This window comes from Rhamphochromis longiceps, linkage group LG13, assembly GCF_057381845.1.
Source record: "Rhamphochromis longiceps isolate RC_006_pf linkage group LG13, R_longiceps_female_GT1.1, whole genome shotgun sequence".
Lineage (NCBI taxonomy): Eukaryota > Metazoa > Chordata > Actinopteri > Cichliformes > Cichlidae > Rhamphochromis > Rhamphochromis longiceps.
In genome coordinates, this window is record NC_140569.1 from 25,802,925 (window position 1) to 25,824,490 (window position 21,566).

At 41.1% G+C, this 21,566-nt stretch overlaps 2 protein-coding genes across 2 annotated transcripts in view; one reads left to right on the forward strand and one right to left on the reverse strand.

Annotated features, from left to right (window-relative positions):
- cdh23 (cadherin-related 23) overlaps positions 1–21,566 on the forward strand; it is a 197,629-nt gene that overhangs the window by 160,041 nt on the left and 16,022 nt on the right. The window contains exons 28-40 of the mRNA XM_085428695.1: positions 273–333; positions 747–895; positions 1,035–1,170; positions 1,812–2,200; positions 2,549–2,650; positions 2,970–3,119; positions 3,729–3,857; positions 4,728–4,856; positions 5,004–5,231; positions 20,190–20,411; positions 20,496–20,615; positions 20,757–20,937; positions 21,287–21,420. Of these exons, the coding sequence (XP_085284821.1) occupies positions 273–333; positions 747–895; positions 1,035–1,170; positions 1,812–2,200; positions 2,549–2,650; positions 2,970–3,119; positions 3,729–3,857; positions 4,728–4,856; positions 5,004–5,231; positions 20,190–20,411; positions 20,496–20,615; positions 20,757–20,937; positions 21,287–21,420 (2,130 nt within the window). The remainder of the gene's footprint in view (positions 1–272; positions 334–746; positions 896–1,034; positions 1,171–1,811; positions 2,201–2,548; positions 2,651–2,969; positions 3,120–3,728; positions 3,858–4,727; positions 4,857–5,003; positions 5,232–20,189; positions 20,412–20,495; positions 20,616–20,756; positions 20,938–21,286; positions 21,421–21,566) is intronic.
- vsir (V-set immunoregulatory receptor) lies at positions 7,670–18,617 on the reverse strand. The gene is made up of 7 exons (XM_085428698.1): positions 18,360–18,617; positions 11,470–11,871; positions 11,275–11,334; positions 11,066–11,176; positions 10,800–10,827; positions 10,236–10,411; positions 7,670–8,503 (listed from the first exon to the last, which is right to left on the reverse strand). The coding sequence occupies exons 1-7, from the start codon at positions 18,460–18,462 to the stop codon at positions 8,472–8,474; spliced, it is 912 nt and encodes a 303-aa protein (XP_085284824.1). The 5' UTR covers positions 18,463–18,617; the 3' UTR covers positions 7,670–8,471.

Sequence of the window (21,566 nt, forward strand, 5' to 3'; positions counted from 1 at the left end):
ACCAAATCCAACTGTTTAAGTCTGTCATGATTTTAGTTTTGAGCAATGATAGCTCTCACATAAAGTTGCAATAATTGCCATTAGACTATCACTTTTTTTAAAGCGTGCCTTTTCCAATTTTAAAGCAAAAACAACTGCAGAGCTGTTTCCTTTCCCGGAGCTGGTTTGCTTTTCCATGTTATTTAGCATTTGATTAAGTTCCGTGATCCTGTGCAGATGTTTTAAGACAATGCAGATGTCTTTATTTGTTTTTTCATTTTTGGTCTGTAAAGGTTCAAGCTACAGATGCAGACCAGGGAGAGAATGGGAGAGTCCTGTACAGGATCCTCACTGGTAAGTGTCGAAAACCTTTGCACGTGGTCATCCTGTTCGCTGATTGAATGTCTACAAGTTTAAACACAGTCTCAAAATATGTGATGGCAGCTTTGTGAAGATACGTTCTTTAGAAAATTGTCAACATAGTAAAATTCTCAAGATTCACTGATTTGATCATTCCTCTTGGTTCCTGTGCTTTAGCTTTACTCAGTGTGTATGAGTCAGGTCTTGCCAAAGAGTCAGAGTACTTGTGATGACGGGCTCTTTAAACAAGTTGAATTTGCCATGTCAGCAAATGAAATGACCCACTCAGTGGACTTCAGTAAACCTAGGTTAAATGTGCAATTTTGTTCAGGTCTCTTGGCTTCATCTCATCTTCCCTTCCTTTCACTGTCTCTCTGTCTGTGCGCTCGTGTTTGTGATGCATGCAGGGAACAGCAACAATCTGTTCAGTATAGAGAGAGACACCGGACTGGTGACAAGAGGCCTCAGGGCTCTGGACAGAGAAACCAGCAGCTCCCATATGTTGGAAGTGGAGGCGTACAACAGTGATGAGGGCAGCATGAGGAGCTCTGTGAGGGTGAGAAGCAGAGAAACCACATCCGATGAAAAATATATTATATGTGCATTATAATCAATTTGTTTGGAGGTGAAATTATTGTCTTTTATGTGGCTGTTCGATATATTTATTTAGGAAATGTGAACCGTCTCCTCCTCAGGTGATCATATACGTAGACGATGTCAATGATGAGGTGCCGGTGTTTACCCAGCAACAGTACAACCGTCTGGGCCTGAGAGAGACCGCTGGCATCGGCACCTCTGTGATTGTGGTGCGTGCCACTGACCGTGATACTGGTAAGTTCGGTTTCAAATATGGCAAGAAAAGGGAATGTTTGATTCCAGATCTTTTTAATAACCATTCAGCATCAGGTTTTCTTCATCTAACACCAAATGGAAATACATATTTAGCTGTGCTATTTAGCATAGCTTGTGCCTTTGATCATCAGCTTGCAGATCAATAAACCTAACACTAGTGGGTGCCTCCACAAAGAGAACAAACCAACCTCTTCTTTATTTTTTTTCCCCTCTGGTTTTGTAACTATGGTGCGCACGAAACATCGCAATTGGCATTTAAATCACTACTTCTGCTCCATGGCACAAACTTCCTCTTATTCACTTCCCGTTGGGTAAAGTGTTGCTTAGGCAGCTTCTGACGCATCTTGTGCCGTGACATACATTTTCCAAAACATTAGATCAGGATCAGGCCTGAAACCGAAATAAACATCATATAGCCAAAAGAGCAGCGTTGACAACTGTGATTAATAAAAAACAGACTTGAGGAAAAAGGTTGCGTTTTGTAACTATAGCTTCATCGAAACAATGTTACAAACTTTTAAAGTTGTTATTCTTAGTAACAGTAGGTGGGGGGAAAAACACCTTTTTATTATAAGTTGTTTTTCTTTGAAATGACACCTTTTTCCTCTCTTGCTGTTCAGGTGATGGTGGAGCCGTCGCCTACGCCCTCGTATCCGGCTCAGACCGCAAGTTTGAGGTGGACGTAAGCACCGGCCTGGTTACCACTGTGGACTACCTGGACTACGAGACCAAGACCTCCTACCTCATGAACGTCTCAGCCACCGACCAAGCTCCGCCGTTCCACCGCGGCTTCTGCACCGTTTACGTCACGTTACTTAATGAGCTGGATGAGCCCGTGGTCTTCCTCTCCGCTGGTTACGAGGCTTCGCTTCGTGAGAACATCGCCACAGGCACAGAGGTGGTCCAGGTGCAGGCGCAGTCTGCCGACAACTTGAACCAGCTGAAGTACCATTTCGACCCCAACACGTCGCCCGCAGCTCTAGCCCTCTTCAAGATAGACAGCGTCACGGTGAGGAGGAGGTGGAAGAAAGGTCACTGATGATTTGATCACAGTGTGCATGCCTTGTTTTCATGTGTGCTTCATCCATTAACCGCAATGCGACTCAGTAACACCTCGTCCCCGGTGATTTAGGCTAACACTCGTGTTGCTGTATGACTGTAAGCTGATCAAAGTGCTTTAGGTGCTTTGAAGTCATTTGATTCCTTTGATAGATGAGAAATGGGGATTCCTTTGTTGATTTGTGTGATACTTGTTAATTTTCTTCTGTTTTCGTCGCTGTCACACTGGGACTTACATCTTGTATGGACTCTATGATGGTTACCGTATCTGCTGATGCGTGTCTGTGTGTTGTTTCAGGGCCGCATCACAGTGACAGGCCTGCTGGACAGAGAAAAGGGTGATATGTACACGCTGACTGTTGTCGCTGATGATGGAGGACCCAAAAAGGACTCCACTGTGGTACGCCCCTTTGTTGTGAATGGTGTTGTTTCGGGCCTACCCCTCCTATTATTGTGCCTTGTGGATTTATTACTTCATGTGTTTGTGTCTATTCTGGCGCAGAAAGCTAATGGCCTTCCTCTTTTATTAATTGCATCCCTCTCTGGAACTGCAGAAGGCAAGACGTTCTTTTTATGGGGAATGTTAAGTACAACAGTAAATGCGTTTGCTGTGTAACGTGATCATTATGTTTTGTTTGCCCGGGTTTATTTAATGTTCAAGGTAAGTATTACTTTGCAAATGTGGAATTTAACCTCCATTCGATCGTACCTCTGTACAGGTGTCCATCACCATTCTGGATGAGAATGACAACAGTCCAGAGTTTGACATCACATCTGATATTTCACGCGCCATCCCGGAAAACACACCCAAGGGTACAAAGGCGGCAGTAGTTCTGGGAAGGGACAGAGATGCTGGTTTAAATGGACTGGTGAGGGTTTTTTTAAAACAGCAGAAAATAATGAAAGATCTTCTGTGTGTGGCGCTTAATATCATATCTTTTACTTTACGTTTTACTGCACTTAACAGCTGACAAAGAGCAAAAAAGACGTTGCTTCCCAAATATGGTGCTTTATTTTTTCACTTCTTAGTTCCTAACACATCCTGAATCAAGCAAGCGTGCTTTCCCGGCATCTCAAAAGTGAATGTGACATTTATAACTTGTGTTTCCCTTATTTTAGGTTGTGTATCTCTTAATCTGGCACTAGTACTACAAATATTTACTTCCTCAGATTGCAATACAAGAAGTCAAATTAAACTTATTTCAGTTTCACATCGGCTCTCTTAGATTTTGGCATCTCGATGGCCAACTTAAGCTGCCAGTATCACATTTTCCTTTTTTGCTACTTCCTACTGCGCAGGTTGTGGACTCTCACTTCTTATTTCTTAATTTACTTTCTTAATGTGAAAGAAAAGCTATTAAAAATACCCACACTCTCATTTTTGGTTGCAGTAAGTAGAAGTAATCATCTGACATTCAGTCAGTGACTGTCTGCCCCCATTTTTCTTTCACTCATTCTGACTTGTTGCTCTTTGCCAGGTCAATTTCACTCTGGTGGCAGGCAACATGGAAGATGTGTTCATGATCAAGACTGTGAACAACACTTACGGAGAGGTTTATGTCAATGCTCCTCTGGACAGGGAGTCTGTAGACCGCTATCTACTGAAGGTCAGATTACTATAGTTACTATAGGACAGTTTTACCAGACACCTGTGTCTCTTTCACATTCATGCTCTAAACTTACACCTCATCCCTGATTCAGCACAACAATGAACTAATTACTTGTCATACTTTTAACCAGGAACTCCAAACACATTTTACATGTTGGGCCACACACATAACCCCCATTTCTGTCACTGTTTAGGAAGTTTAATTAGATATTAAAATCATTGAAATGTCTCTGTATATGAAAAAGAAGTGCAATTCAACATTGAGTCTTGGTCAGTATGACGCATTGAGGTTAAATTCTAAGAAGCGTGTAAAATTACAGAGGAAGTTCTGGTAGCTTAGACTCAGACTGTCCAGTAATTATAAAACATGAAGTTCTTATTAATTCGAAGAAAAATCTCTGTGGTAGATTATGAAAAAACATCTTTAATTTTTTAACCATTAAAGAGTTAATTAATTACACTTGTTAGGATGAATGGCAATGGGGGAGGTCTTTCTTTAGTACAAAAAGTTCAGAAAATACAGTTTCAAGTCCGAGATCTTACTTCACATTTTCCAAAGCCATTCAATGGCCAGATTGGAGTGTTTGCTGGGCCGATTCTGGCCCCCAGGCCTTATGTTTGATGCTTTTAATTGAAAACCAAATAGACATTTTTTGAGACTGTTGTTCTGTAGAGACAAAAGGCACAAGTGTTTTTCATTTACTCGTCATGTTTTAATATTATTGATGTTAATGAAAACAGATTTTAATAAAGTATTCAAAGTGCATGCGTTTCGTTTATTTATCCTCTGTGGGGTTTAATGCCAGGTATCAAAATGCATGCTGAGGCTTGTGTTCTAATGCACATCAGTTCACATGTATTGTTTTAGGTCCGTGCCACTGACAATGGCTCACCTCCCAGACACACGGACCACTCTCTCACCATCAACATACTGGACGTTAATGATAATGCGCCAGTTGTTGAGAGCCAGAGGGGCTACAACGTCAGCGTGAATGAGGTAGGGATGCACTCGACACACGATCTAAGCTAAGCAAGCCAGTGATGTCAGTGTATACAGAAATAGTATTCAGCTGTTAAGTTTTATTATAGTCTACCACAGATGATCCATAATTTAACAAGGCTTCTTTTTTGATGTATTTTGCAGAACGTTGGAGGAGGTACATCAGTCGTCCATGTGATGGCGACAGACCGGGACATCGGTCCCAATGCCATGCTGTTTTACTATCTCACTGCTGGAAACCAGGACCTGACCTTCCGCATGGACCGAGTGACCGGAGAGATGGTGACGCGCCCATCCCCTCCCGATCGAGAGCGCCAGGCCGAGTACCGACTAACGGTCACCGTGGAAGATGACGGCACGCCACCTCTGTCGGTAGGGCACAGCAGTAAGCATGGCATTACAACATGCTGCAAACATATCTTATTAATATCAATTCCAACAATTTTTTCCTTTAGCTACTCTCAGATCACTGAGAGTATTGAATCTGAATTCATCAGGATAATAAATAACTAACCATTTTTTGTGTTTGTAAGTGTGCATGCATGAGGTAGACATGAATAGTTCTGCCTCTATGGGCCACATTTACTAACACGTAGCGCCGCCGCAATCTGGGTTGTGACGTAAATAGTACTGCCAGACGCCACAGCTCAGTGGATGAAAAGAATGTGTTATTTTTGGCACTTGATATTAAAGTAAACTCACTGCAGCTGTGTTGGGAAAACAAAACAGACACCTACGAGCGCTATTTGGGGATTTGTAATTTACCCCATTTTTAAAAATTGGACTCATGTGTTGGCCCGGCGACCTGTTCAGGGTGTACCCTCCCTCTTGCCCCTATGATACCTAGCATAGGCTCCAGCAGTATGCAGACAGATGGGTTATTTTCAGTGTACTAATAATGGATATAAGCTCTCAAATAACACATGTAAGTGTTATATTTAAGAAATAGATGTTAAAATAATAACTGGGAAATATACTTAAATGAAATTTCAAGGTGCGTTTCAGGACAAATGATGATGATGAGTAAAGTTGAATAATACTGGTTAAGAGGATTCAGCTTCTTATACATAACAGTTTTGATCTTACTCACACTCTTGTCCGAGACACAGGTTCTGTTAAGGTCTGCTTAATGCTTTCTTATCTGCTTGACCTAATTAAGGCACAAATATGGCAAATATAAAATGCAGGAAGACAAATATAGTGGTTTCTTGATATTCTCTTTAAGTTAAATGGCTTTCATTTTGTCAAAACGAAAGCCACAATTCACATTTCTTCTTTTCCCCTTTGTGTGCTTATACAGAAGGAATAATGTACAGTACTGTATGAGTCACAAAGGCATCCACTGTCATGTAACTTGTACTTGAGTTTTGTGCTATAAATTTACTTTACACCTATAATAATGCACATTTTTTTAATGCATTGTATAAATAGTCAATGTAAAGCTGGAGAAAAAGCTGGGAAGAGAACAATGGCCATCACCGGGGATTTTCACTTATCAGTCATCTAGCTCTGTCTTTTCTCATGAAACAAGATGCTAAGCTTGTTTTATCATTTTCTCTCCTCAATGCCGGTCTCCCTCTGGTGTGCACCATCTTAGAAGCACACAAGTGGAACAACCTTGTTCTATCTGTGATGGCTCCCCAGACAGAAGTGCAGTATGTCCTTGTAATGTAATAGTTTTGGAGACCTGCCATTTGAAAGGAACAACTGAGAGACACAAGGCTTTAAAGTGCCACTTTATTATAAAAGCCACTAATAGCAGGATTCAGCGGTAATATACAGAACAAACATGCTAATTACAAGCCTTTTTGTATTTTGTTAACGTTTGCGCTCATGTCAACATGTGGTCACAGTCCAGATTTTTTTTAAAAACACACATACACAGACACACATAAGCAGGCATAATGGAAAACACAAGCATTTAAACACAAAAAACAATCATTAACTCTTAGAGAATAAAAACATCTTTACATAATAACCCGAACTGTACACTTGCTACACATCGTTCTAGAGAGGATTTCCTCCAAGCACCTCCTGTACACCTCAGTGTGAAAAAAACCCACCGGTGGTTTTTACAGTCACACTAAATAATATCAAAAATGCTGTCATATATACGTTCGCCCTTCTTCTCTTAAGCCAAGTTGTGTTCACTGATCTTAGGTTAACATTTTAAAGCTTTTTTCCCGCACTTTCACTTGAAATATTTGATATTTATCAAACAGCCCCATTGCACACGTACTAATAAAATACAAATGAATACTACAATATATTTTACCACAGTCAAATAAAAAAAATAAAAAACAAAAATATTCATAAAAGATTTACTTCCACTGCAGTGATTAAACTGTTTTAAGGTTTTTGTTGTTGTTCTTTATTTAATAAAAATCAGCTACATTCAAGAGTAAAAAACAATAAACATTTTGTTTAGAATTATTGAACTGTACACGAGCACAAGCAAGAACGTCTTTTCTGAATGCTTTTTCTAAATTCTTCCTGCAATTTTCAGCACTTTATGAGAATATTTAAGGCCACTGTGAAGGGCTGCGTTTCTGGAAGCACAGGAAGGAAAGACAGTATTTAAAGCAACAGAGTTTACGCATAGCTGAGGTAGCAAAGAAGAAATAGAAAACATGGCAAGTTCAAGTTAAAACAGAGGAACAGCATAATGCCTGTAAAAGCAAAAACTGTTCTTTTTTTGTACAAGACCTTTGGCACTTCTCTGATGATTGAGAGTTCGCTGGTGCAGACGGCTTATGTCAAATGACTAAAGGGAGAAAAGGGTGTTAAGTCGTCCTCACACCAGTTGTTCGGTTTTAAAAAAAAAAAAACATGAAGAAGAAAGAAAACAAAAACAACACTGTTTGCTTCCTGGAGATGTAACCTTCCTGCCTTCTTGTGTAAAGGTTACAACATCAACAAGTTAAAAAGTAGTCTTGTGTGGGGTCTTTTACATAGGATTGTTTCTTAGACAGCTTGTGCATTTAGCAAATACATAAAGACAGATTTACAATAAGTCTTCGGTTGGCCCCCTTACAGTTACAAAGAAACCACAAGAGTGACACAGGAAATTTACAGAAATCATTGTGAGTTCTTTAGGGTTTGACTTGCCCTAAACAACATGCCACCCCTGCACATTTTCTATAGCATGGATCTTTGGTTGGTGTGCTTGCTGACATATAGAAACCGCAATACTGACACAAATTATACAGACAGTCACGCAAAGTGAGTTATTTAGGGCTGGAATCAAAAACATGCCAACACTATTATAAGCAGTGTGTTTCATCCAAACGAGGTACCTGATTCGAATGAATGGTTTGCAAGCCATCGCCAGTGTTTGGATGTAAAATGAAGCACAACAAGTCGTCACGAGCCAAAGTTCACTTTTTGCCTGCAGCTGTTGTTGCAGGTGGAAGTAGTTTATGAATCAAAGAAATGCAGCCTTCTTTTTTCCCTCCTTGGGTCCAGACAATGTACAGACTAAAATCCGGGGTTATTCTGCGATGGCTCGAAGGAGAGCGTCCGTCTGAAGGCAGAGAGAAGAGGAAGATAGTTGCGGGGCTGTTTCCAGATCAGCAGTTTGAGTGATGATTGAGGTTCAGCTCCTCTTGAAACCTACAGGAACTCTGGAAACTCAGGGATGGCAGCTGCAAGCAAAGACAGTGCATGTCAGTGAGAGCACAGAAATCATTGTAGGTATCACTATCCACCTACACAAACATACAATTCTTTTCTTTTCCTTTTTTTGTTATGTGGAAAATTAGATATGGGGGTGTTCGAACATGCAAATGTGCACTTCCTGCCTCAAACATACCTGATCTTTCAAAAGTCAAATGAAAAAATTGAAAGAATTTCCTTTGTTTAACTTTTTTTTTTCCATAACTCCCACATCTCAGAGTACTACAGACACACATGGAGACTGATCAGTTCCACAGAACTACTCGTGTTTCTGAAAACTCATTAAAAAGCAGAACAACAAGGCCTTGGGTCTGGGTTGCGACATGCTAGCGATAACAGGGAAGTGCTGCTTGTTGAATTCCGCAAAGTTTAAGGTCAGCAAGTTGGAAAAAATGAAGAAGAAAGCTAAAGTGTGGCCTCCATCCATGTAACATGAAACCTTATGAGAAGCTGTGTATTTCAACATAACATCTGTGGACCACTGAAGGAAATGAGCTCCGGCATGGAAAATCCTCCTTGACAAATGTCAAAGATATTGTTTTTTATGTCGAACATATGAAGGTTTTATCAATAATTTTGACTTTTCTTTGCAGACGGGAAACATAGAGATCACACCAAGAAATGGAAAAGGCGTCCAGCTCCCCAGTAAAAGAATAATGTTTGATTGAAGAGGCGAAAACTGCAGCATATGGCACAATTTTACCTTATGTTTATGTTTCTCATTTCTGTTTGAGCTTCAGGAAGGCTTGTCCATATATTCACCTATTACAGTGTTGAAACCTTTATGGGTTGCTTAAGGCTGTATACTCAGTAAGTTGTACCTTACCCTCTTCCCATGCACATCTCAAACCGTGCTATAAGGAAATGGGGGCAATCCGCCTCAGTATGCCTGGAATGTCTGCACAGGTGTCCCAGGAATCGGCAGAAAAACACTAAGGATTGAACCCCTTAACCGTGTCTAATGTTTCAATATTATTTCAAGTTGAGTCAGAAGGAACAACTGAAGGAGCCATTAGTGTTCAATGAGAGTGCTGATGGGTGGAGAATGACTTGTGAGAAGAATTAAGAAGAGGACAGTGTAAGGGGGTGGTTTCGTGTGTGTGTGTGTGTGTGTGTGTGTGTGTGTGTGTGTGTGTGTGTGTGTGTGTGTGTGTGTGTGTGTGTGCGGGGGGGATGAAATCTCCTACACAATATATTTTCAGAGTCATGCAAGACTCAGCCCAGCTGTTTTTGAGTGTGCAGCTACGCACTACAAATTCACGAGCATCTTTCCACCAACACTTCCACCAAACGCAGGATGTTTCAGCAAAAGCACAGAAAGAACTAGTGGTTCTTGATTGCATCAGTCTTTTACCAGACTGAGTGCACATTTTGATATAGGTGTCTTGCAAAACCCTTGTGTGCAATGCAGTTACACGCATATCCCGGTACTTTTTCATTTTTGTTTTTTTAAGTGTTTCTTTTTTTGAGTGTGAAATAAATGTGAACAAAGTGATTTGCATTCATTCACAACAATAAGAATATCGGAACAACAGATATAACACACTAAGCCATGTAAATGACCTCTAAAAGTGAGATGACTTGCACTGCCTTTTTGGGCTTTGATGTTTACCAGTGGAAGGTCCCTTATATCAGCGACTCAGTCTCAGCATGAATATTGTATGAGTACAAGTTGTGAGGCAGGGTGGGGGGGGGTCCTACCTTCTGCTGGGAAGAATACGTCGCCATGTGCCGGAGGAGAAAGGGGTGTTCCCGGTTCGGACAACAGGTGGCGACCTGTCTCGGATGACTGCCTGGTCATGATCTGAGAAACAGTGCGGGTCTTTGTTTCTGGTGATCCCCCTCGAAACACTGGGTTTTCATGGCCCAGAGCCTCACTGAACACACACACACATACATGAAGAAGAAGCATGATTACAAGTGAGCAACTTTCAATATGACCCAGTAAACTGTTTCAAAACTTTCCTAGAGACATGCAAGAGTTTCATGTTTGTCACTTTGGATTTAATAAGGGATTTTCTGTAATGACAATTTAACACTACACTTAAATGATTAGCAGTAGGATTTGCATATACAGGACACATCATGGCAAAAGAAAAAAAATGTATACATGGTTTTAACTAGTTTATTTTAATGAGGCTAGTGGGTTTAATCTAGCTATTGTGTCACAAGTGTTGTGGCCACCGTGTTCACAGTCTATTATTCTAAGGAGCAGCTGTGTTTTGAAGCTGGTCGCTGAGATCAGCTGCCTGTGGGAAACCTTACCTGTCCATCCTCACTAGCTCTTGTCCACCTGGGAGAGAGGAAATAGGAAATGGGCCATTGTAAATGAATTGAAACAAAGCGGAACACTACAAAAAGACTATGAATGCGCTTCCTACTGTGTGAAATACAGTTAATCGAGCTCACTGACAGGAAACGTGTCAGAACAAACACTATGGGAAGTCCAGTGTGAGAGACTTATGTGGCCCAAAGGTGGAAATTAAGTGTGAGTGTGTGTGTAGCTGTTTGTGCACATCAGTAATACATACGTCTTCCTAACGGTGAATTCTCCCTCTGTTTGTACACGAGCACTAGAATAAGAGGCAGGGACAGCAGAGCCACGATGCAGGCTGTTATAGCCAAGGCCACTGGCACAGAGCCTAGGGAAGCAACAGACAGGCTGTGAGTTTAATAACATCACGAAATAACTGCCTCAGACATTTATTGGTTGAAGGCCTGAATAATGTTTCATACTTACTTGCAGTACTTGCAGTTGGTGTGGGATCCCAGACAGTGCAATTCTGAAATCCTTTCCTTGCTGGAAAGAGATAAATAAATCGGTTCTCACTCGTGTCAAAACAGTTTCACTGTTCAGCAACATCAGCTCCTGAGCTTCTTGCAAAATATATTATTGATAACCTTAGTGCACATTCACAGCGTTTGACATACTTACGCGGTATAACTTGTAGAATAACATGGTTGTAGGCTTTCTGCACCAAGCTATGTTTATTGAATTCTAGAATCCCACAGCAGTAGCGGCCCTGGTCCGAAGGTTTCACATTCTCTAGAATCAACCAGTGGTTGTGCCCCATGCGATCCATCTTCACTCCTGGTGGCAATGTGCTGTTACGGTGTGGGTGAGAAAAATTCCTTGGGCCCATTCCTGGATGACAGTGCTGGTCACTGTGGGCTGTGAAGAGCCAAGTGCTCCTCACAACATCGTTGGGGGAAAGCAGGGTACCTTTCTGGACGCACGTCATGTTGACTCTTGCACCTTCAGGACAGGTGTAGTACAGGTGGGGAGGAGAAGCAATCAGCGTGGAATGGGGCTGGGCGTGGTGTGTCTCACCTTTAGCTAGAGAGAAAAGACAAAAGCAATGGAAGAATGTAGTGCATTCAACTTCCTTTGAGATGGTACCTCCTCCTTTCTACGTATCCATAGAAATGTTTAAGTTTAGGGATGCTAATGTTAGGGTGTCGCTACTGAAAGAGGCGGGACAGTGAAACTTGTGGCCAGCTTTTAATAGGATCACACCAACTACAACAGTGATGCAAATGAGTTCTCAGATCATTTGCATCTTCACTGTGTGTACTCATGGGTGAGACTGTGCCATATTGATTTATTTCTGTTTGCTTATTTAATAACACTTCAATGTAGTATAAATATGATTATTTATTAAAATTGGGATAAAGTGTAGGTGTAGAGTAAAGTGTAAGAAAGTGGCTGTGAGTGTGAGTCAATCCAAGGGTACAGATATGTATAGTATAGTTGAATGGATGTATAGATGTATAACTGCACATGTTTTACGTATACATATCAGTGTGGAGTGCGTCACTGACGGATCATTTGCTGGTATAACTTTGGAACGAGAAGACAGGAAGGAGAAGTAGGATCATATAAGTTTATACTTCTTCATTCTAATAAAACAAAAACAAAAATGAGTCTTTTATTTGCTGATGTTTTATATATTGCTTTATTATTATTATTATTATTTTGTTTCAACAACTCCCATAAAGCTCAAAGTACTCAAAGCAACCTTTCTGGTTGTTCCTACTAAAGACTTACTAAACTAAGTCTCCAGCACTATATTTCACCATAATGACAAACACAGAGTCACAAGGTCAAAGCAATAATAGCCATTCTTGTTATTATTCTGTTCGGTTCAGATCACACAAATTCCCTATAGCTGTCTATTACAGATGACCCAGAAAAACCAGAGGAAAAAAGGAAGTACAAATATAAGTCGCATCTGGTTTGGCAGCGGGCCTTTCCAGGGTACAAACTGCCAGGGAAAAATTACATAACGAAAGATTTTAAAAAAGCAAAGGATAAAACCCTACAGTGACATTTTGATAATAACATGTTTTGAGCAATTTGAAATTAATGTAGAAAATAAATGGCAGGTCTGCTGAAATTAGTTGCACACCTAAAAGTTGCGCTGAGTTGAGTTCCTGCCAGGTACAGTGAGTCATTGCACAAGTAACCACAGTAAAAGCAGTAATTTTATCACCTGCCAAACTTAACATGGGCTTTAGTGGCACACTTCTGCATGCTTCCTGGGTTTTTGTGCAAAGTTTGCTTCCTATTTTGTACATTTAAACTGTGGTTAAAAATCATGCATAGTTTGCTGTCTTGAAAAATATACAAATGTCCTGAGGGAGTTAAATCTCTTGTTCCTCTTTGTGAGCTACAGAAATATAGGCAGGAACTTCTTCATCTCTTAAAATGGGGACAGTATAAAAAAAAATCCCACTGAAGTTCTGTTTATTAACTTTAAATATCATCTTGCTGTTTGGTATTAATACACAGCAATTGTTGTGTATCGATTATGTGTATTAATATCTCAAAGGATGGTACGCTCAAAGATCTTCTGCACACACTCATGTACATTCAGGAAACCGGCTGCACAGCTGTGAGCTCGTTCTCAGCTTATTGCATAAACCTTTCTCCCTCTCTCACTCTCTGCCTCAACCACATCCTGTTGTGAATTCTTCAGTGTTGCAGTGGAATGCATGAATAGATAAACATAAATTGTGTGCTTTCAATGATTATTGCATTGCAAAAACACAACAAAATTAGCTCATCCTCAGGCTAGGCAGTGTGATGCCACTCTCAGAACCTCACTTTAAAGCAGACACATGATCTGGAAAATGCACACCCTATATAACGCCTCGCTATGTTTTAAAAGAGCAGCGTAAAAAGGCTGTCATTCTCTAGCTTTGTCAACGGACTCATTATTTTGTAATGATCTGCCTTTGTAACAGATGATTAAAGAATGCTTACTGCTGCAAAAGTTACAGGAAGGCTGCATGCACGGGTGCGTGTGTGGGTGGACTGCAGAGAAAGAAGAGTTTGCCCACGTATGTGTATCTTTTATAATGACACCATGGCAAAATTTTACAGTAAATGTGTGTGTGTATGTGTGTGTGTCCATATCTCTGTTTGGGAAAGTCAGGGTGGAGTCTCAGTCAATGCCAGAATTTGGGGAGTGGACTTCCTTCCTGAGTTATCCCAGCACATAAACACTTCCACTCCCCGTTTCTTGCTCATTATTCCACGAAGCCAAACTTCAGATGTTGCAAACTTCGTGTTTCTTTATGTGATAAAAACCTCGAGCAGGTTGGACCACTACCCACAATGCCAGTAATTATAGCGTTGGAGATGACTGTCCCTGCTGATTTATGCTCACTATTAATGTTGGGGATTAACCTGTAAATCAGAGTCTTGATTAAACTATTTAAATGTGTATAAAATGCCAGTCATTATTTCCTAGCACATCTTTACTGTATTTGTCTACACAACTATTTAAAAAAAAACCCTAAAGATCAGCTTTCCTACAATATGAGGCAATACATTAACCAGTTTACACATTACTTACACAATTACTTGATCATTCAAACAGTGGGGGATTAACTTTGTTGTGCCTGCCGCATTACAGCCATATCCCAAACTTTAAAAACTTTGGTCCTAACTCTTTGTGTTTGCACAGATTCATTTTAACTTGTTCTGCTGACCTGCTTGTTGCGGTGCGTTCTCTAGTAATAGTTTTCTTAGAGAGCTACTGCTTCGTTTAAAGTCTTTTCCCCTGCTAGTTATGAAAAAAATAAGCTGACAAGCTTCATCAAAGAAAGAAAAGTAATTTAAAAGCTCCCATGTTTTATTAGTTCCCTAACAAGTTCAGTTATGTTGTTCTATGTAGCTGTATAATTTAGATAGTTAAATCTCCAAAGTAACTACCCATGTTTTTGTGAATCACTGAAAGCACTTCCACATGCGTCTAAGCCTGCAGAAACTTTTGCTTTGAATGTGATTAGAGTGGATTTAACTACTTGCTGGCTGTTACTGGCAGTGCTACTTATTTGTAAGGGGAAGCTGCACCGTGCAAACAAGCCAGAATTAATAAGCACACAAGTGTTTTTGTCTAAATATTAACAGAATCAGCTGCTGTTAAATACAGCAGAACAGTCGATCACCTTTCCTCTTTCATTGGCTGGCACATTTGTTTGCACAGTATGTGTGCATCCTGTGTGTGTGTGTGTGTGTGTGTGTGTGTGTGTGTGTGTGTGTGTGTGTGTGTGTGTGTGTGTGTGTGTAACACAATGTTAGGTCGATGCCATAATTCTGTATTCGGGGCTGAACTCTACTGGAGCCATTGTGTGTTAGGAAAAGCAATAGGAAGACCTGGGATGGTGATTAAAGTGAAACTTTTATCCCCCCACTGTTCATGGCTTCCTAGTGGGACAATAGGAGAGGAAGCCCTTCGCCTCTCCTGTTTCACACCCACCCTACCTTCCTCTTCTCCTAATTTCATTTTGACAGCTCTTTAAGCTTTCTGTAGACCTATTTCACAGAAGTGATGCATATCGAAGGCGAGAGTAAAGACAGCATTTTTTTCGGTAAATATAGCTAAATGTTAACTAATTGCTGGGGGAACAGCTTGGAAGAGCTAATGTGCACACACATTTCTTACCGACAACGCTGTGATCTTTAAATAGGTATTCAAAGGAAATGAACATGATTTTTTTTAGCATGCCAAGTGGGTGGCGTTTGCAGTGTCGGTACTACCTGAGCTGTCTCGATGTGGTTTCCAAACCAACAAGCTATGCCATGTGTCTGGAACAGTCTGATTTTCTCTTGCATGTATACAACAGACGTGTTTTTGGCTCAATTATACATATAAGTTTCCTCCTCTGATCACTGTTCTCAGAATCCTGATAGCCCCCGAGGGCCCAGAAACAGGCCCTCCTTTGTATTAAGGCAGAATGCCACCTGTTTAGGACATGTTGCCACTGACAGCTTTCTTTCGTTCAGACATGGATGATAGTCTGTGCTGATTAAACATATATTAACCCTGCTAAAATTTCCCCACCTTTGACGTCTTGAATAACCCTGTGGTGAGTCTGCACGGTGATATTACCTCATGTTACAGAAGCTGCTGAACCCTTCAGATAAATCTGGTTTTCTCAAACTGCATTAATCCTCTACTTGCAAGTGTTGTTTCCCAACACATATCCTGCCCTTTTCACACCCACTGTAATGGTAATGATGATCAAACCCATTACAGGGTGTTAGTGAAAGCAGCAGGAGACGAGCTCCTCTCTAAAGTAAGAGAGTTTCAGTTAAAGCCCCTGGCATGAAATGGCAAACAGATGCACCTTTTCAGCAACAGGAAGCCTTTTAAATATGTTGCTCTACACTCTACATTGTCACAAAGGGAAGTGGTTATGGGTCACAGCTGCAGGTCAACGTTTAGAGATTTACATTTTCTTATAATAATCTGATGTGCCCCTTGGTACTTTGTAAACTAAATTTGTGGCAGCATTTTCCAAAATAACGTGTGCACTTTGTGTGTTTAATTTGTCTTCCTCTTTCTTTTCTTCTTGACATAATAAATGGCATGTAAATGGTTGTGTAATGACAGCTTTGTGAGAAGTTTTACAACACGATTGCACAATTATTTCCTCACTTTAAAAATGAAGGTGGCCTCTCATTTCAGACGTGGAAATGAGCAGATGTGGGCCTTTCTGTCTTTTCAAAAATGGTAAAAATCCGGGGATTACATCATTTTTAAAAACTGACTTCATTATTATAAACTAACTTCCTCTTTTTACTTTGACCTTGCCTTCCTGTTTTTCACTACATCGTCCAGTGTTAAACCTTTTCTGGCACAGTTTAATGTCTTCATATCTCAGGTCGCATTAGGTTGAAAGCAGAGTCAAGGTTCCACCAACAGTGGTCATCACTGTGTCCTTGAGCTGTTCAGAGAAACGCCCTTGCGAGAGAAAACCCCTTGCTAGCAGCATGAAGGCCGCTGCTTTTGGTGACTCATATTATGATTTTACTACAAATGCACAGACCTTTCAAAATCTGATGACCAGAAAAATTTCAAGCCGAAGACGGGGCCTCCCCCTCCCCATCTTCAGCTTATTGCTGCATAGGTAAAAGATTTGCCCATCTGGCACATGTGACCAAGCACAATCCCTGCCACAACACGAGCAGAAAAGGAGGCAGAGAAAGAATGAGTAATTTTATTTTTACTCACTGGTTGGAAAATTGGCACCGTTTGGTTCCAGTTTTTTTTTATGGGGAAGACACCCACTGCTGGCAGTGGCAAAAACAGCTGTTTTCATCATAAGCTGAAAGGAAGGAAACGTCCCAACAAGGAAGACATAACAAGACTGAAAGGAGGAAACTGTCTTAAACGATACGGATTTCATTGTGCTGCATAAACAATTCAGAAACATATCAAATGGTATATCTGAGTCACTGAATGTTTTGGCTTTATACCTGAATCCCCACAAGCAACTGCTCTAGAAACGCTTTGATTTGTATAGAGTTTAAGTAAAACATTACATTCGCTTTTGGGTGAGCTTATTTAAATCCTAAAGGCGAAAGCTGATAACCTCTCCCGAGTTTTTAAGCGGCGTTTGAAGTGAAGGACCCTACACCCCGGAGGCGACAGCTGCATCTCTTCTCTCCTCCGCCGTCAGTTGCCTAAACTTCAGCCAATCCCAAATTCCCTTTTATAAAATAAATAAATGAAGTGTGGGTATGATCGCAGCTCCCAGCTGAATCCCCAATAAATTCCAAGAAAACAGAAACCTACGGACGTCTTAAAAAGATATCTATGTGCAGTTCTTGCGCTGCACGGCACAAGGAAGTCTTTTCCTCAACTTCTTTCAGAGGATCAACTTCTTGCGTTTTTGCAGCCGCCTCTTTTCGTGTCCGCTGCATTTATTTTACAAGTTGTTTTGAAACCTGGGGGGGGGGTCTTCTGATCTCGTCAAGCTCAAAGTCGCTGACTTTAAGGTGGATTTACACTCCACTGGGCTGCATCCATGGCGGGCGGTTTAAACAGCTCCACGCCAGATGTTCTGTCTCAAAACAGCAACAAACCAACTCAGTAAAAACCTAGAGACACGCGAGATAAAATAACGGGCTTACAGGGTCGCTGCGTTCAAGTGCATGTCGTAAAAAGCTAACAGAGGTTAAAATATCAAAGTCAGAGTGTGCAGAGGGTTTACTGTCATTGGTACAGACACGTAAGACACAGCAAGTTGGCTGTTTTGTCCATCTAGATGCTTTTTAGATCTATATATATATATATATATCGTTAGCTTCATAGCATAAGTGCCTAAGTCATTGACTTAGTCAAATGACTTAGGCAATTATGCTATGAAGCTAACGATATATCAGTGTGTGACAGGTGACTTTTCTAAAACAGAGAATCCATCTGTGACTCCAGTCAACTAGCCGCTCACTAAACAACACAACTGACAAGTTCATACACGCCCGGATCAGCCAGTTAAGCGAGTCTTAAAAGGATGGACGTGTGTGCTTACCTCCAGCTATGCAAAGCAAAAGCGACCAAAACACGAACTTCTTTCCCCAGACTGATGAGCGACGGAGTGAGACCCATTCCATGGCTGTCCGGATAAACAACATTTGGCTTTCAACTAGATCTACAAGTAGCCTTTGTTCAACTTTCTTCCCATTCAGTCTAAAACTAGGCGACTTGTCTGAACTTTACTCCAGAACAGTTGGGGAGGTTTATCGTCCCTTGTCTCTCCAGCTTCTCTGAGTTGTGAAGCAGCGTGACAGTCCCTTATTCGCTCCTCCTCATTGTTTCCCTTTCTCTCTCTCGCTCTCAGTGACCCACCCACTATCCTTTCTCGCAAAAAGAGCCTCACAGATACTAGTTTGTTTTTTAACGGCAATATTGATATAAATGTTTAGGGATTTAAAAATTATGTATATATTTATTTTTGTGTTCCTGTCTGTTAGACTTATATTAAAAGAGTTTGAGCTGTTTTCAGTGGTGCAAAGTTTAAAATGTTGCATCATCACATTTTTGGGGGCAGCCTGCAGGCTTTTACATCTGCATACTGTAATCGCACCAAAGTATTACCTTATCAGCTCGCTCAGTCATTGTTTATATTATTGTTAGCTTTCACACGGTAGTTAGCAAATGACCATCAAGACATATGTTGACTCGACATGTGTTGCACATAGTATTGAGGGTGCTGGAGTCTTTTGGTGGAGAAAACAAACCCTAATTATGTGATTAAACTGTTTCTAAATGAGCTTGTTCTGTTAACGGACATTTTCAGACTGGTGCATATCTGACCACTATATCTGTGAGATGTCACAATATCAGGAAATGTCTGCTGACTTGTAAGATTTTACTTCTAGTTAGGTATGTCTAGAAATATCTAGACGTTTAGTCTGTGATAGTCTGCAGGCCAGAAGACGTGTTTTGGAGTGGTAGAATATATTTCTGATAAATCTCAATAATGTTTATTGCGAATGCTCAGTATCCAGTTTGTAGCAAACTGGGATTTTGTTTGTTTCCAATCAGATTTTTTTCAGGCACAATTAAGACTGAGATGACCCCAGTGGCATCACGAGGACACAAAACATAAACGTGACAGTAAGAGAGCTCTTTTACAAGTAAATTGATCTTCCTGTGAAAAACGATCGCACTTCACCTTTGGGCCTTGAAAGTTTTACTGACGTCTTTTCTTTTTTTTTGATTTTGCCAAAAACTATTTAGAGTAAACAAAGCTGTGGTGATATTCAGGTTATCACTTGGTGGGTTTTGTTTTTGGAGCATTATAAAATTCGAATGACGAATTTAACCCCCCCAGCCTGAAGGGCCAGGTTAGTCGCTCGTTCTTATTGCAGCACTGGTTGGGGAACTGGTGGAGCAGGAACTTGCATGACCTTTATCTCTTGCAGTGATACCTTTACTTCTGCTGATGTGTCAAGATCTGAACAACCAGAAATGAGTTGGAACAGGCTGGGCTTTATGGCTCACTTTCATGATTTTGCAGTTTTGGTTCTCACAAGATATTCTTTCAGCAAACAATGCACCTGTTTTTATTTATTTGTTTTATTATTCCTTCATGTAAAGTGAATGCTGAATATCCAGTGTCACATGAGAGCATCACAAGTGTTTTGTTGTGTTGTTGACCTTTGCACGCCCAACTGATGATAACTCATTGTAGTTTCATTGTAATTGTAATACAAAAGAAGTATGAACTCATATTGAGACCCTTGCAGCTTCAGTTGCCACAAGTTAATCGTTTTTTTGTCATTCACATAAATAAAATCACTCTAAACAGAGCATGCAGCTGTGAATGCTTTTCTGTGTTTCTCTGTGTGTAATGCAGACCTCAACCACCATCTACGTTCGTATTGTGGATGAGAACGATAACGCCCCGGAGTTCCCCGAAGAGGAGTACGTCACAGTGCTGAGCGAGGGACCGGAGACAGTGGGTGCCACCATCGCTACGGTAACGGCCATTGACCCAGATGAGGGTTTGAACGGCACCTTGCGATATGCCATCGCTTCAGGCAACCTGATCCAGACTTTTAACATCAACAGCATCACGGTGAGACATAAGAGCAGTTATGCTGAAGCGTCACAAGCAGCAGCAGAAAAATGTTAACCTTCTGTTAATGCTGTGTTTATTTAGGGGAGAATTACCGCTGTGAAGGAGCTGGACTTTGAGATCAGCAACGGACATTATGCGCTGGTGGTCACAGCTACGGACCAGTGTCCAAAACCTGCTCTTCGCCTGACATCTAGCACAACAGTGATGACGAACACTCATATTTATATTTACAGAATAACACACACATAGAAATCCTCCCACATGCATTCTGCATTTTATCGAGGATCGCCTTCGTCTGTGTACCAGCTCTCATTTGACTCTCCCCTCCTGTCTCCTCTTTAGGTGTTGGTGAACGTCCTGGATATAAACGACGTGACACCCACTTTTCCCAGAGCCTACGAGGGACCTTTTGAAGTTACTGAAGGTCAGCCAGGGCCTCGGGTGTGGACGCTCCAAGCCAGGGATGAAGACTCCGGGCTCAACGGCAAAGTGGAGTACAGCATCACCGGTGGAGATTTCCAAAGTTCGTATCAGACTGATTTGCTGTGGTGACGGTAAACTGTTATGAAATCCCTCAAAACGTCTCTGAACATCCTGAGAACATTACAGTTATTGTGAAGGGCACCGTCTCGTAACACTTCCTGGAAACATGTCCAAAATGTCCTTGCAACATTGTAACCTGACTATTAAGTAACCAAATTTTATAGTCGTATAAAAGGGACGTGCAGCATTTTCACAACCGAGGCAGGGCGTTTCAGGGACATCACCTTTAGTGAAGTAGAGAACCTTTAGATAACGTCACATAAGAAGCCTAGGAACACCCCCTTCTACACTGATATGCATCTCCACTCTCTTATATGTTTTTCTGTCAGACGAGTTCATGGTTTCCCCAGTGGAGGGTGAGCTTCGAGTGAGAAAGGATGTAGAGCTCGACAGAGAGACCACTGCCTTCTATAACATCACTGTCACAGCCCGAGATCTGGGAACCCCATCTCGCAACAGCTCGGTGGGCCACGCTTTCACACATAAGCACCCACACACTCTGCCATGTCTGTTACTGTGTGTTAAATGTGGCTTAGTTCTATTATTTGCTTACTATACACATTAACCACATGTAGGATACTATATATCACCTGAATGACTGCTGTAGTT

Excerpts from the sequence above, each read along its gene's own strand:
- vsir (XM_085428698.1), bottom strand. The coding sequence starts at position 18,462 with ATGTTGTTTATCCGGACAGCCATGGAATGGGTCTCACTCCGTCGCTCA. Across the intron at positions 10,828-11,065 it reads GAATTCACCGTTAGGAAGAC|GTGGACAAGAGCTAGTGAGG; the intron begins GTATGTATTACT and ends CCTCTCTCCCAG. Across the intron at positions 8,504-10,235 it reads CGTATTCTTCCCAGCAGAAG|CTGCCATCCCTGAGTTTCCA; the intron begins GTAGGACCCCCC and ends CTTTGCTTGCAG.